This window comes from Solanum tuberosum, unplaced genomic scaffold (assembly GCF_000226075.1).
Source record: "Solanum tuberosum cultivar DM 1-3 516 R44 unplaced genomic scaffold, SolTub_3.0 scf00198, whole genome shotgun sequence".
In the NCBI taxonomy this organism is placed as follows: domain Eukaryota; kingdom Viridiplantae; phylum Streptophyta; class Magnoliopsida; order Solanales; family Solanaceae; genus Solanum; species Solanum tuberosum.
In genome coordinates this window covers 874,545-887,737 of record NW_006239121.1, presented here as the reverse complement: position 1 = coordinate 887,737, position 13,193 = coordinate 874,545, and the positions used below count along the sequence as shown (strand labels likewise).

Here is a 13,193-nt window from a genome sequence, read left to right as displayed (position 1 = left end):
TTCTAATTTTCTAAGTTTTGATTAATGATTTGACTTAGGTAAGTTCTAGTTATGTTTCTAGGCTTAAACTGACTAAAACCTCATAATTTAGGGTTTAAACAACGTAGCTTAGGGGTCCAAAGAAATAGGAAAAGACCAAAAGACCCCTGACTTAACTGTTGTCGAAGTGGTCGACGGATGGGACCTACGTGTCGTAGGTCAATCTACTGTCCGTAGATTGGAGTCTTAGGTCAAGCCTGCCCGACAGGGCTTCACTAAAATGAGCATATTTTTTTACTCAGAGGTTGGATTTTAGAAAACTCGGTGGCGTTGAAAAGATGATTCAATTATCTATCATATCATAGGTCATGGGATACATAATTCCTTTTGTGCTAAGAGTTATGACCATTTGAAGTTGACCCAATCAACAATTTTCCTCTAACTTGTTGTTGACCCTCACCTACGGTCAGACCTAGGGACCGTGGATCGAACGACGGTCCGTTCTAGTCAGCCATCGTTTGCGTCAGAGGCTAGGTAAAGGGGGCCTCGATCCACGGACACAGACCACAGACCGTGGGTCGAGACTTAGCTGATTTTCTGAGCTGGATTTGGGGAGAGGGTTGCAGTGGTGAACCACGGACCACCAACACGGGTCGTGATCTAACCTACGGTCCGTGGGTTGTACCTGCAACTTCTCAAAATTTGTATTTTTGGTCTGTTTCGGATACGGGGTGTTACATAACACCCCCACCGAACCCACACCGAAACTCCATCACACCGTCGTGACTCATCTTCTCTGATGAAGTTCCACAACAAAATCACCATTAATTGTTCCTAAACTCAACTTCTTCGCTTCGGGTGAAATCAGCGATGCAATGACCCTTCGGCCACCATGAAACTTGACCATCATGAACCCGTCTCTCCTTCATCGTTGTGCCAGTAGAACCGGCGAACAGAACCAGAAAGCTTCGAATGGATTTACCATCGCGAAATTTATAAATTATTTTGCCTTATTGAAATTCCAATTTATAAACATCTGGGTGTTGTCAATTTTGGTAGTTGGTGATGATTTCTCAATCAAAACCTCACACTAATACCTCACGAGTTCAAAATAAACCAAAAAATCTCTTTGTCCTTTCTCCCATCTTTCCATCTATCCTTCTCGAAATCAAACATATTGTTATTGACTCACGTTTGTGCTACCTTTATCAGGTTTATCGATCACACAAGAGAGGAGCATGTATACTTGGGGGGTTTTGGGTTATAATATGTGTGTGGGTCTTTTTATTTTTTGGTCTTTGCCGGAAAAGATGAAATTGCAATGGTGTTTCTGATGTCATCTATTTTGTGGGGTGTTTGGATGGTGGAACCATGAAGAAAGGAAAAATGGGTTTATTTGGGTGTGGGTTGAGTTTTTTTTTTTGGTTATACTTATCCAGGTGGGATTTTAGGTGGCCTTTTTAATTAGGGATAATAAATAAATAAATTTTGGATAGGCCGTTAAGATTGTGACACGTGTCTTCCGTTAGTTCAAAGGGTATATACAACCCAAAATTTGGACGGTAGGGTCATCAGTGTCCTAAAAGTATAACGAAGGGTATCCAGGTATCATTTACGATAGTTCGATGGTATATTTGTCCTTTTTCCCTTAAAATTTTGAATGGTGTAGTAAAGATTATAGTCCATAGATATTAGTAACTCTAATAAAATTCAATTCAAAATCAAATCAATACTAATACTAACAAAATAAATTAATTCAACACTAAGAATGACAATAATGTTGAATATTTGTTCTTTAGTTTTACATCGGTTTAGACATTTAAAATACATCTAATTTTAATTTTTTCTTTAATGTTTAATCATGTATTAATACTTATTAGACTTATTTTAGCATGATTTAGTACTTTTACATTATGATCATTTTCTTTATGACTTATTAATTTACAATATTTATTTTATATGATTTCATTATTATTTTTTATTGAATGTTTTAGTGTCATCACTCATATCACATTTTGTGTTATTTTCTTAAGAAACACCTTAGATAGTTGTATTTTGGTTGTACTATAGAACTATTTGGAGCACAAGTTAATTATATGTTTGTATGAATATTTTACCGGAAAAATTCAAAAACCTGAAGAAAAAAAATCCGAGTTTTATTTGTTTGGGTTGATTTATAAATTTAATTTTTTATACAAATGATTTGTTTTGATATTTGAAAAACCCGAACCAACCCGGTCATGTACACCCCTTGGAGAAATATACAATGTCAAGGTCTAAGTGTGACCGCACATTAAAAAAAAAAAAAAGTGGTCACGGCTACCACTAATTTAATAGTCGCTTGTGCTAAATTAGGTACCAAATTGATAGTTAGGTTAAAAGAATTAGTTAGATGGCACAATGGGCACTATCGTTAATTTTTTCTTTAAATTATTTTAAATTCAACCAATAAAAATCTGAATGAATTAGGTAGATCATTTGTCCATGGATCATTTTGATAACCCTAGCCAAATTAACTGAAGTGTACAAATATTTATTTTTGGGATCAACATTTAACTAATGCTCCTCTTATATAGGTATTTACTTTTACAAGTTTGTCCCCTTTTGAAAAGGCATAATACATAAACATGACCATTAACTTGACTTTAGCGGATAACTATGCCCTCCAACTTCGAATGTGCACAATTAGACACTTAAACTTGTACAAAATTGAACAAGTAGACACATTTGTCCTACATGGCATAATACACATAGGATGCCATGTAGGACATGAAATTGCCATGTAGGACGAATGTGTCCATTTGTTCAATTTTATACACGTTTAAGTGCTTATTTATGCACACCCAAAGTTAAATGTCACAGTTATCAGCTGACGTCAAGTTAAAGGTCATGTTTATGTATTATGCCTTTTGAAAATGATCCAAACATACCAGACTGAGGTTAAAAATTTACATTTGAAATGCATATAAAAGTTGTCTTAAATCTCAAACATGTGTGTCTGAAGTTGTTTTGCCAAATTAACTCAAGCTTACTCCAAATTAACTCGAATTAAAAAAAACAAAAATTCATGTACCATAAGGAACAAAATTCAATCAACAATTTTAAAAAACAACAAAAAATCCAATAAACTCATTTAACAATTTTTTTTCAAGTATGTATGAGTTTCATCATACACAAATGAAACACATGCTTAAAATGACTAAGATTTTATATGTGCGTAAATGCACAAGCAAAGTTCCCTAACATTTGGATATTTGTTAAAAAATAAAGAAATATACAAACAGCCAAAAATATACTAATCACTGCCTCAAAACCAAATGAAACTATAACTATAAAGCGCAATTATCAAAATTATAGCTATAGAGCCTTATTATGTCTATGTATGCTATTTCTGAAATTTTCTCCCCACTTAAATGGGACAATGGAAATAGGACAACCCCATGACATAATTACGGTGAAATCACATATGTAGGTTTTTAGATCTTCAAATTCCAACAGATTGACAGAACTTAACTACAATTTCCATGATATAGTTTTCAAATTTGATTCAATTGTTTTTGCAACAGCAATGGATTATGAATCTGCTACATTTCCCAGTAGAAGAAACATAGATGATCTTCAAGTATCCATGCATGCTAAAACATTCTAAACAACACATTGCAAAATTCGGTAGGAGGAAAAGGGCATGCGGCAGCTTGTATGTAATTATCATTCATCAGGCAATTTGGCCTTCATTTCATAAACCAGGCAAAGGGTACTGGGACGTCAAAGCTTCGACTCTTTCTTGCAAGTCCAACACCTTATCCATCAAATTAAAATCTGGGGATGTAACAACCTTCATGAAATCTTGGAGTTTGGTAGTAGAGACGGACTTCTTGGCTTCAAGGGTAATTTGCACACCCTCATGAATGAAATCTGCAACTGCTACAAATTCCTTCTCTGTAAAACCTCGAGTGGTCATGGCTGGTGAGCCTATGCGGATGCCACCCGGTACTAGTGCACTTTTATCACCTACAATTTTGATTTTGACAGTGTAAATGAAAAAAAGAACTTTTAAAAAAATGACGAACTGCGTAAAAGCTTCACTCACCAGGCACTGAATTCTTATTGAGAGTGATTGATGCCATGTCGAGTATTTTCTCCACCCTAGCACCATCAATTCCCTAATTGACAAATGAACACGGTTAACCTATGCTGGTTTATCAGAGAAGACTGACTGGATCCTGGTGCTTGCAGCCAGCATCACACAGATTGATTTCAAGCCATCTTTTGTTTCTTTTGAAAATTTACTTTAAACAAACTAGTATATAGATTGTTGTTGTTATGACAACAACATAAAGAGTGAAAGGGTAACAAGATTGTCGTTGTTGTATAATTTGTTTTTGTTTACCTACAAATAATAAGTCCATCCCAGTCACAAAATAAAAGGGAAACAAAAGGCATAATTGAGAAAACTCACCATGGGCCTCAAATCCACAAGAACCAAATGATTGTCACTCCCTCCTGAGACCAGCTTGTAGCCTAATTCCATTAATCGGCTTGCAAGTGCTCTACAGTTGGCAACCACCTACAAGATAAATATTAAATGAAGTCAAATTTCAACAGATGGAGCCCGTGTTGGGGTAAAGAAGCCAAAATTCTTACCTGGTTCTGATAAACCTTAAATTCAGGTGATTTGGCATGCTTCAAGCAAACGGCTAGTCCTCCAATTGTGTGATTATGGGGACCACCCTTCAAAGAAAAACAATAATATTGATAGATCAATTCAAGGAATCTAGATTATTAAAATATAGAGTCCAAAAGGGAACATTGTTCTTTCTTTGGTAAGATACTAGCAATCAAGGAACATATTTCATAAAACAAAAGGAGAAAAATGGATAGTCAAAAGGAAAATGAACTGACCTGCAAACCAGGAAAAACAGCATTGTTTATGGCGGATTCCAGATCCATTCCCAGAACTGGATCTTTTTTGAAGAAGATCATTCCACCTCTAGGACCTCTAAGAGACTGAACAGACAAATCGAAGTTAGGCCATAGTTAATCAGATATAACATAATATTACTCGGTAACTACTAAAATATTATTGAGTTTAATGATGGAGTTAGTAGCCTTCCCAAAGTTCCTCCATCTTCTGTTTATCCTTAAATCCAGCCTACTCTCTTATATCTTACTTTGAAGAATTGCTAAGGAAAATGAGACTTGATACATTTTTGGAGATCTAACAGCAGAAGCACATTGGAGAGATAGAGAAGTGCAACGAAAATATAATTGATATAACTGTTTAGCTTTCTTTTAAGGAGTGGGGAAGGGAGGGATATGCTGAGAACAAAACTATTAGCTTGGCAAGAAATTATAGTACCTTGTGAGTAGTAGTAGTAACAATGTCACAGTATTCAAATGGATTAGCAAGTACAGAGGCAGCTACAAGCCCACTGATATGAGCCATATCCATCATTAGGAAAGCTCCAACAGCATCTGCTATCTACCAGGATATACCAAAAACATAATATTAGATCCCAAACACAGAGAACAGCAAGAAGATGTTAACAACGTAGAGATCCAATTATTATATAATTGTACCTTTCTCAGACAAGGATAATCAAAATCACGCGGATATGCGCTAGCACCAGCAATAATAAGCTTTGGGCGAAAAAGATTCGCTGTTTTCTCGAGCATTTCATAATCGAGAATACCTGTTTAGAATTAAAACAGACTTCCAATCAGCTGATAATTCTATTAACAGTCCAAATGCAATATGTTAAAGCGGTCCACTGTTGTTACCTGTAGATTCATCAAGTCGATAAGGCATGGATTCGAAGTAAATCGAGGTGCCTGAAACTCGTCTTTTTGGAGTCATAAATCCATGGGACAAGTGGCCACCATGAGGTAAGTCCAATCCCTAAGGTACAAATCACACAATATAAATGTCAGTCCATGCAACTACTAAAAGACCAATAATAAGAAAACTGCTTACTAGTTACAACTAACCATAATCCGGTCATGTGGATTAAGAACCGCTGTGTAAACTGCAAAATTTGCCGGAGAACCAGATAATGGTTGAACATTCACACCCCATTGTTTTCCATCTAAGCTAAAGGCAGCCAATGCTCTTTCTTGACAGAGAGTTTCCAACTCATCGATGTATTCATTCCCACCATAATATCTGATACAATTAAGAACTAGAAAATTGTCATTAACAAGCTATATAAGAGAAGACACATTTTCTGTAGGCAGGAAAAATCTATGATCAATATCTTCACCTTTTGCCTGGAAGCCCTTCAGAATATTTGTTGGTAAGGCAAGAACCAACTGCTTCCATCACTGCTCGAGATGTGAAATTCTCAGAGGCAATAAGTTCTAAGCTCCTAAATTGACGGTGCTTCTCTTTGTCAATAATAGCACGAACATCAGGATCAGCTTCATGCAACCCATAGTCTTCAAAGCTGCTCCCAGCACCTAGAGAATGCAGCGCACACCAATGAGTAAATGAAGAAAGTCTAAAAAGTAAATATCATCATCATAAACATTCATGAGGGATACCGGATATGTAACCACCAGAAATGGATTTAGTCCCAGTTAGTTTTTACATTCCTCGTCCATCCGAATTGAATTCCGTCCCCATTAGTTTTTACATCCCCGCGGGGAAATGAAAAACAAACTAAAATGCTCAATGAAAATCAATTCTGACATCAATTATAGTCTCTGCATTGGTTCCAAAGAGCTGATATAACAAGATGGAAGACTCTTCATATCTGTTGTTGGTAAGCAAGAAACGACACTTCCAAGCCCCACATTTCAGAAAACTGAGGTCCTCCAAATAACACATTCCAGCTTTACATGAGCTGACAAGTTCATCCCATAAGGCAATTGATAAAAAAATATCTTTACTGGTTTGGTTATTGGATTAGTGTATTTGAAACCGAAAACCGATAATACATAAAACCAAACCAAACCGACCAATGCTAACTCTCTTGGGACTCGTCATAAAACACATAATCAAGGGTCCATCAACCACCATTTGTACTAAAGGAGAATCTGACCAGACCGAAAAAAACCCTCCTCCCCCAATAAAAAACAGATTTTTATACATCCAAAATAGTTCTAAAGAACATTTTTCATATGCATATACTATATAGAACAAAACAAGAAAATTTACAAATTACCTTCAGGAGCAGAAGAACTAGGCCTTTCCGTTATCAAGCTCCATTCAGTTGGAGTTGCTCTGCAGGGCTTGACAGAGCATAACTTTACCCGACTCGAATTTACATTAATACCAGTAACCCCTTTTGAAGGAAAAGCTGACCCTTTAACCCAAAGAGGCTGCTGAAGAGAACTCATAACTCCAGCTCCGCAACAAGCTTCCATGATACAATTAATTAACAGCAACCCCTTTACTTCAAAATTCAGTTATTCTGCAAATAGAAAGAAAAAAAAATATTGTAACTTGGAAACAGGGGATTCAACTGAAGAATTTTTACAAGAAGTATTTGAAATTTCGTACAACTCTGGGAATATATATGAACACAAGGTGAAGAAAAAGAACCCTAGCTTGGAAATTCGCGCGCCGCTCATGCACTAATATCTGGAACATGTAATTCAATCGTATATTTTATTTTATTTAATACTTTTTTTAATTTCAATTTTTTAAGTATATTATTTTAAAATTATAAAGGGAAAAGGGCCAAAAATACCTCTGGACTATTTGAAAAGGTTCAAATATACCACTCGTTCATGTATTGGGTTAAAAATACCCTTCGGTCTACCTTTTGGTTCATTTTTACCCTTAAAAATTAACAGCCCTTTTTTTCAGTTATTATTATTATTGTTATTTATTATATATTCCTATTGGACAAAATCAAATATCCAACCCTTCAATTTTTTTCAACTTGCCCCGACCCAAATCCAACTAAAAGACTATCAAAAGAAAAAAAAATACCATCTCTCTCCCTCGTTAATGTTCTTACATTTTCGAAGTTAGTATAATCAGCAACAAGTTTCATTATAATGTACGTTAATGAAGTAAATTGGAATCAATTTTATTTTCGTTTTTGACCGGTTTTGGTGTTGTTTATTATCAAATTTTGATTCAGTTTTTTTAATCTCATTTAACTTGTTTTTTGCTTTTGTGTATTTTATTTTATATTTTACAGTTTTGGTGTAGTTTTTTTTGTTGAATTTAGTTGCTGTTAGGTGCAGCTTTGAAGCTGTTTTGTTCCAAGTTTTGTGCTGTTTTTGATAGTTTTAAGTGAAGTTTTTTTGCTGCAATTATGGGGAAGACATTAATAAGTTACCAGGAAGAAAAAAAGGTTATTAGGTTTTAAGGAAGAAAGAAATATATCTTTTTGTTGGGTTTGGGTCATGGGTTGGGGTGGATTAAAAAAATTGATGGGTTGGAACTTTATTTTATCCAATAGGAAGATGCCACATAATAAAAAATAATAATTATAATAATTTAAAAGAAGGCTATTAATTTTAAGGGTAAAACTGAACCCAAAAGATAGACGGAAGGGTATTTTTAACCCAATACATGAACGAGGGGTATATTTGAACCTTTTCAGATAGTTCAAGGGTAATTTTGACCTTTTTCCGAATTATAAAATGAAAAGACATTTTTCAAGGACAAGGAAATCCGCAATTATTATCCCTTGGATGCGTACAGGGTAAAAACTCTGCTCCTATCCAATAGCTCTCACAAACCACATAGGAGAAGTGATTCGCACTAGGCAAGTCTGACGCGGCAAGCTCGACCTAGAAAGTAAAGAGTTTAGAATTTGAGACCTTCAACATGAAAAATTGAACACTATCAACCTTCTATGTATCTTTAAAATTGCAAAGTTTATATTTTTTTAAAATTAAATCAAACAAATATATTAAAATGGAGGAAGTATTCACGAAAGGCCAAATACATTCACAAACTCTTAAATTTTGCATAAAATTTCATTTGGATATTATATATAATATATTTATTGAGCAATTGAATACAATTAAGAGTATTCTACCATAATAGAAGAGTGAGTAAAAGTAGAGGTATCAACATGTCTGCTTAAGGTATTTTTGTCATTCTAGTTTGCTACCCTAGTTTATCATCTTCCACATAGCAGCTGCTTTGTTGTGCCTAGCATCCATGCGTGCATCCACCTTTGATTTTTCTCTCACAAATTTCATTCTCAATTTTCTCCAACTATTGCGGCAATGTCAAGGTTATTCTTCGTCATATCTATGTTTTATTCTTCAATTTCTAAATTTGATTTCTTAGGTTTTTCTTTTCCCCTCTATTTTCTTTTGATGTTCAATTTTGATTTGATTTCTTAGATTTCTGTTTTTCTATAATGACCCTCCAGGTTATTTTTATGTTTTGCCTTCTGTGTGTTGTTTAGAGCGATCCTGTAGCGACCCCAAGTCATTTATGACTTGCTGGGACTGACAGTTCGGTCACCTGGTCGTTCATTTGGTTATTGTACGAGTTTAGTGTTTTTGGAGCTTATGAACCTTGAACGATAATTTTTTATCAAAAGTTCAAGAAGATGACATCGGAATCCAATTATGACGATTCCATCAGCTCCAGAAGGGTCATTTTAGGGTAGTAGCATGGTCAGCATGACTCCCGAGGTTTTCAGTGTGAGTCGGTGCGATTAGGCGTTTTAACTTTAACTTTAAGCCTAAGTTTGACTTTAGTCAACATTCTGAGTAAACGCGCTCGGATGAGAATTCCGTCAGCGCGGTTAGCTCCGGAATATCGAGTTTGGTCTAGATTGACCCTTCTTTTGTGTCCCAAAGTTTCCGATATTTTTTCGAGCCCTATTGTGATTTTTGACTTAAAATGGCATTTGAGTGTGGGACCAACTTTTTGTCAAGATGACTCTCTTATGGAAATTTCGACTGCGCCATTGAGTCCGGAACATCGAATTTGGTATGATTTTATATCTCGTTTGCGTGCACGGGGTTCCGAACGAGTTCGGAGCATCCCGTCGGAGTTTTAAGTTTTTGGAAAGTTAATGCAGAAAAATCTGCTATAAATGCAGAAATAACAGCAACATATTCCAAACTTAAAAACCTTATAACTCTCTCATCTCTCAACCGAATTAGGCGATTCAAAGTGCGGGAGCTTCGTATTTTTGGTGGTTTCGCTGTAGAGTGTTCGGAAGTTGTCAGGTGCATGTCGTTCGAGGTAAATTTGGTTATAAACCTGACTGTTAGGGCCTTTTTCGAGCTTTTGTTTTTGGCATCCTTGTTTTGGTCATATCTCACTCATTTTAGCTCGGTTTTGGGTGATTCGAAGTCCCACGTGTTGAGAATTGTCGTGGCTTCGTCGTAGAGTGTTCAAGGAGTGTGGGAACCTTTTGATTCTCATTAATTCCGAGTTTAGACTGTTGTTGTTCTCTTTTAAGTTGATTAAAATGTGATTTTCCTTGCATGTTGGGTTTTGCTGCGTTTTGAGCCTTGAATTGTGTTCCATTTTGGAACATAAGTTTGGAGTGTTGTTTAGGGTCTCTTGACGGAGTCAAATTCAGATAGTTCGGTGCGGGTCCCACGATTCCCGTTTTGATTCCAAAATTGATCCATCTCCGTTTGTTGTGATTTTGGTGTCTAAATGACCGTACTAACGTTGTGATCCTATATTTGATAGAGTGACTGTTACGACTCGATTTCGAAAACTAAGGTTTCGAAGCCATTTTTGCAACTTTGGCAATTATGTCAAGTTTTGGAAAAATTCCTCTTTGGACTATGTCCCAGTTCGCTGCTAAGAAAAATTTCCATGTTGTGTTGCCACCTATTTTGACGTAGTCCACTTCGTGTGTTTCAAAATCTGGAGAAAATCGTCAGTAGAAAATGTAATATAAACACAAATGTAATTTGTGCAAACCTGGTTTAACATGTCATACTGAAGGAGATGACGATCCAATTTCAAGTGTATTTCTCTTGAAGCAAGTGGTGATACAAAATGGTGTGTTGATTTTAACGATGTGATGATTCGATTTTAACGTGTCACATTGAAGGAAGTGACGCCCCAATAATATAGCGTGTCACGTTGAAGGAAGTGACGCTCCAATAATAATATAACATGTCACGTTGAAGGAAGTGACACTCCAATGATAACAGTTTAATGTGTCACATTGAAGGAAGTGACTCTCCTCCAATAATATAACATGTCACGTTGAAGGAAGTGACGCTCCAATAGAAGTTTAATGTGTCACATTGAAGGAAGTGACTCTCCCATTTTAACCTGTCACGTTGAAGGAAGTGACGCTCTAATAATATAATGTGTCACGTTGAAGGAAGTGACGCTCCAATAATAATTTAACGTGTCACGTTGAAGAAAGTGACGCTTCAATAATAGAAGGAAGTGATGCTCCAATAATAATTTAACATGTCACGTTGAAGGAAGTGACGCTCCAATAATATAATAATGCGTCACGTTGAAGGAAGTGACACTCCAATAAAAATTTAACTTGTCACGTTGAAGGAAGTGACTCTCCACTAGTAATTTAACGCGTCACGTTGAAGGAAGTGACTCTCCAATTGTAATTTAACGCGTCACGTTGAAGGAAGTGACTCTCCAATAATAATAATGTAACGTGTCACGTTGAAGGAAGTGACTCTCCAATAGTAATTTAACGCGTCACGTTGAAGGAAGTGACTCCCCAATAATAATAATTTAACGTGTCACGTTGAAGGAAGTGACTCTCCAATAGTAATTTAACGCGTCACGTTGAAGGAAGTGATTCTCCAATATAATACCTTAGTGATAAAGAACAAATCTCAAACATAGTAATTTGATTAGTTCCTGGTAGTCTGCGAAGCTGGTAATATCTCCAGTTGTCATTAAAACTTTGTCGTCCCTTAAAAGGGGCAAAATATTTGAAAAAAACGGAAGACAAATTTTGTCAACGCAAAATAGAGGATAAGATTCAGCTTGCTGGACTGGATCCTCGATGTCAAGAATCCTTCATAATGATATTTGAAAAAGGTTGGCTCATACCATTTTCTGGTGAATATCCGGTTTAATCATTCAAAACTTCAGAAGATCTTTTGAAATTTTGTCTTCAATTCTGGTAATGACACCTGCAAAACTCAGTCGTGAGTTAGTAACAAAATAAAATTATCAAAGTAAATGATATAGCAAAAGATAAGTTAAGGATGAAGTTGTTCAGCTTATATTGGTCTGGATAACGTCTTATGGTTTTCACCATTACACCAAGCTATTCCATCTGTAAAATTGAGAGTGTATAAGTCACAATAAAGTGAAAGAAATTTTTTATAAGATGAGTAAGAATAGAAATCATCTGAGTTGTGATGAGGCAATTGTGGGTCTAAGGATGCCTTGTCACTTTGTAGTTCCTGCATACAAAGAAAAATTCTTAGTTTTGAGAGACTGATTCATGTTGGCTTTGTCTTGCCATCCTGATGTTCCTTTGACGTCTATTTACAAGCTTGTCTAATCTCGAATTTTCATTTGATGGAAATTTTGAGGAACCCTCAAAAATTCTGCCCCGGTTTAAAACATAATACAACTTTGAACTTTTTGTAGTTTTTGGTTGAATTTTTGAGTGAATCTCAAAAATTCTGCCCCAGTTGTAAGTCTGAAGTGATCCTTGATTTTGGCTTGTTGGAAAGGTCCGCTTCAACGAATTTTGAAATCCTCTCAAAATTCTGCCCCAGCTTTCATTTAAAAGGGAAATGAAAAACTTACGGGGAATATGACCGAGCCGGTGTGGCGCCTACGTATCCCGTTGAGCAGGAATCAGGTCAAACGTAGTTCCAATACAAGGAAACACTAAGAAGGGATAAAAGGGTGACCGAAGCCGATATAGGCCGCCTACGTATCTCATTATTGAGAATTCAGGTCAGACGTAGTTCATTACAAATGAAAGACACTTACAAATCAAATCCAAACAAACGATTACAAAGGAAACAAAGCGGTAAAAGTGCAATTATAAGGAAATAAAATAACAAACTCTAACTGCAAGACTAAAAGACGTCAAAAGTGTGACTTTTAGAAAAACTTGCTTCTTCTTCGCAACTGGATACGCCAATGACTACTCTTTGTGCTTAGGTAGTGGATTGGTGTTCACATTAGGTGGAGCTTGAGCAAGTTTTACCACCTCGTTGTCAATCAGATCTTGAATTTTGTGCTTGAGAGCGATACATTTCTCGGTATCATGCCCAATAAGTCTTGAGTGATAAGCACAACGCTTATTTGGGTCATACCAATC

At 36.0% G+C, this 13,193-nt stretch overlaps 1 protein-coding gene across 1 annotated transcript; it reads right to left on the bottom strand.

The window, feature by feature from the left end:
• Window positions 1-3,407: 3,407 nt before the first annotated feature.
• On the bottom strand, window positions 3,408-7,559 carry LOC102605665 (serine hydroxymethyltransferase 3, chloroplastic-like). Its single transcript, XM_006355262.2, has 12 exons — window positions 7,481-7,559; window positions 7,143-7,391; window positions 6,240-6,435; window positions 5,968-6,142; window positions 5,761-5,878; window positions 5,560-5,672; window positions 5,339-5,461; window positions 4,882-4,986; window positions 4,624-4,710; window positions 4,439-4,546; window positions 4,070-4,142; window positions 3,408-3,990 (listed from the first exon to the last, which is right to left on the bottom strand). Exons 2-12 carry the CDS (start codon window positions 7,342-7,344, stop codon window positions 3,716-3,718), a joined length of 1,575 nt encoding a protein of 524 aa, XP_006355324.1. The 5' UTR covers window positions 7,345-7,391; window positions 7,481-7,559; the 3' UTR covers window positions 3,408-3,715.
• Window positions 7,560-13,193: the final 5,634 nt, after the last annotated feature.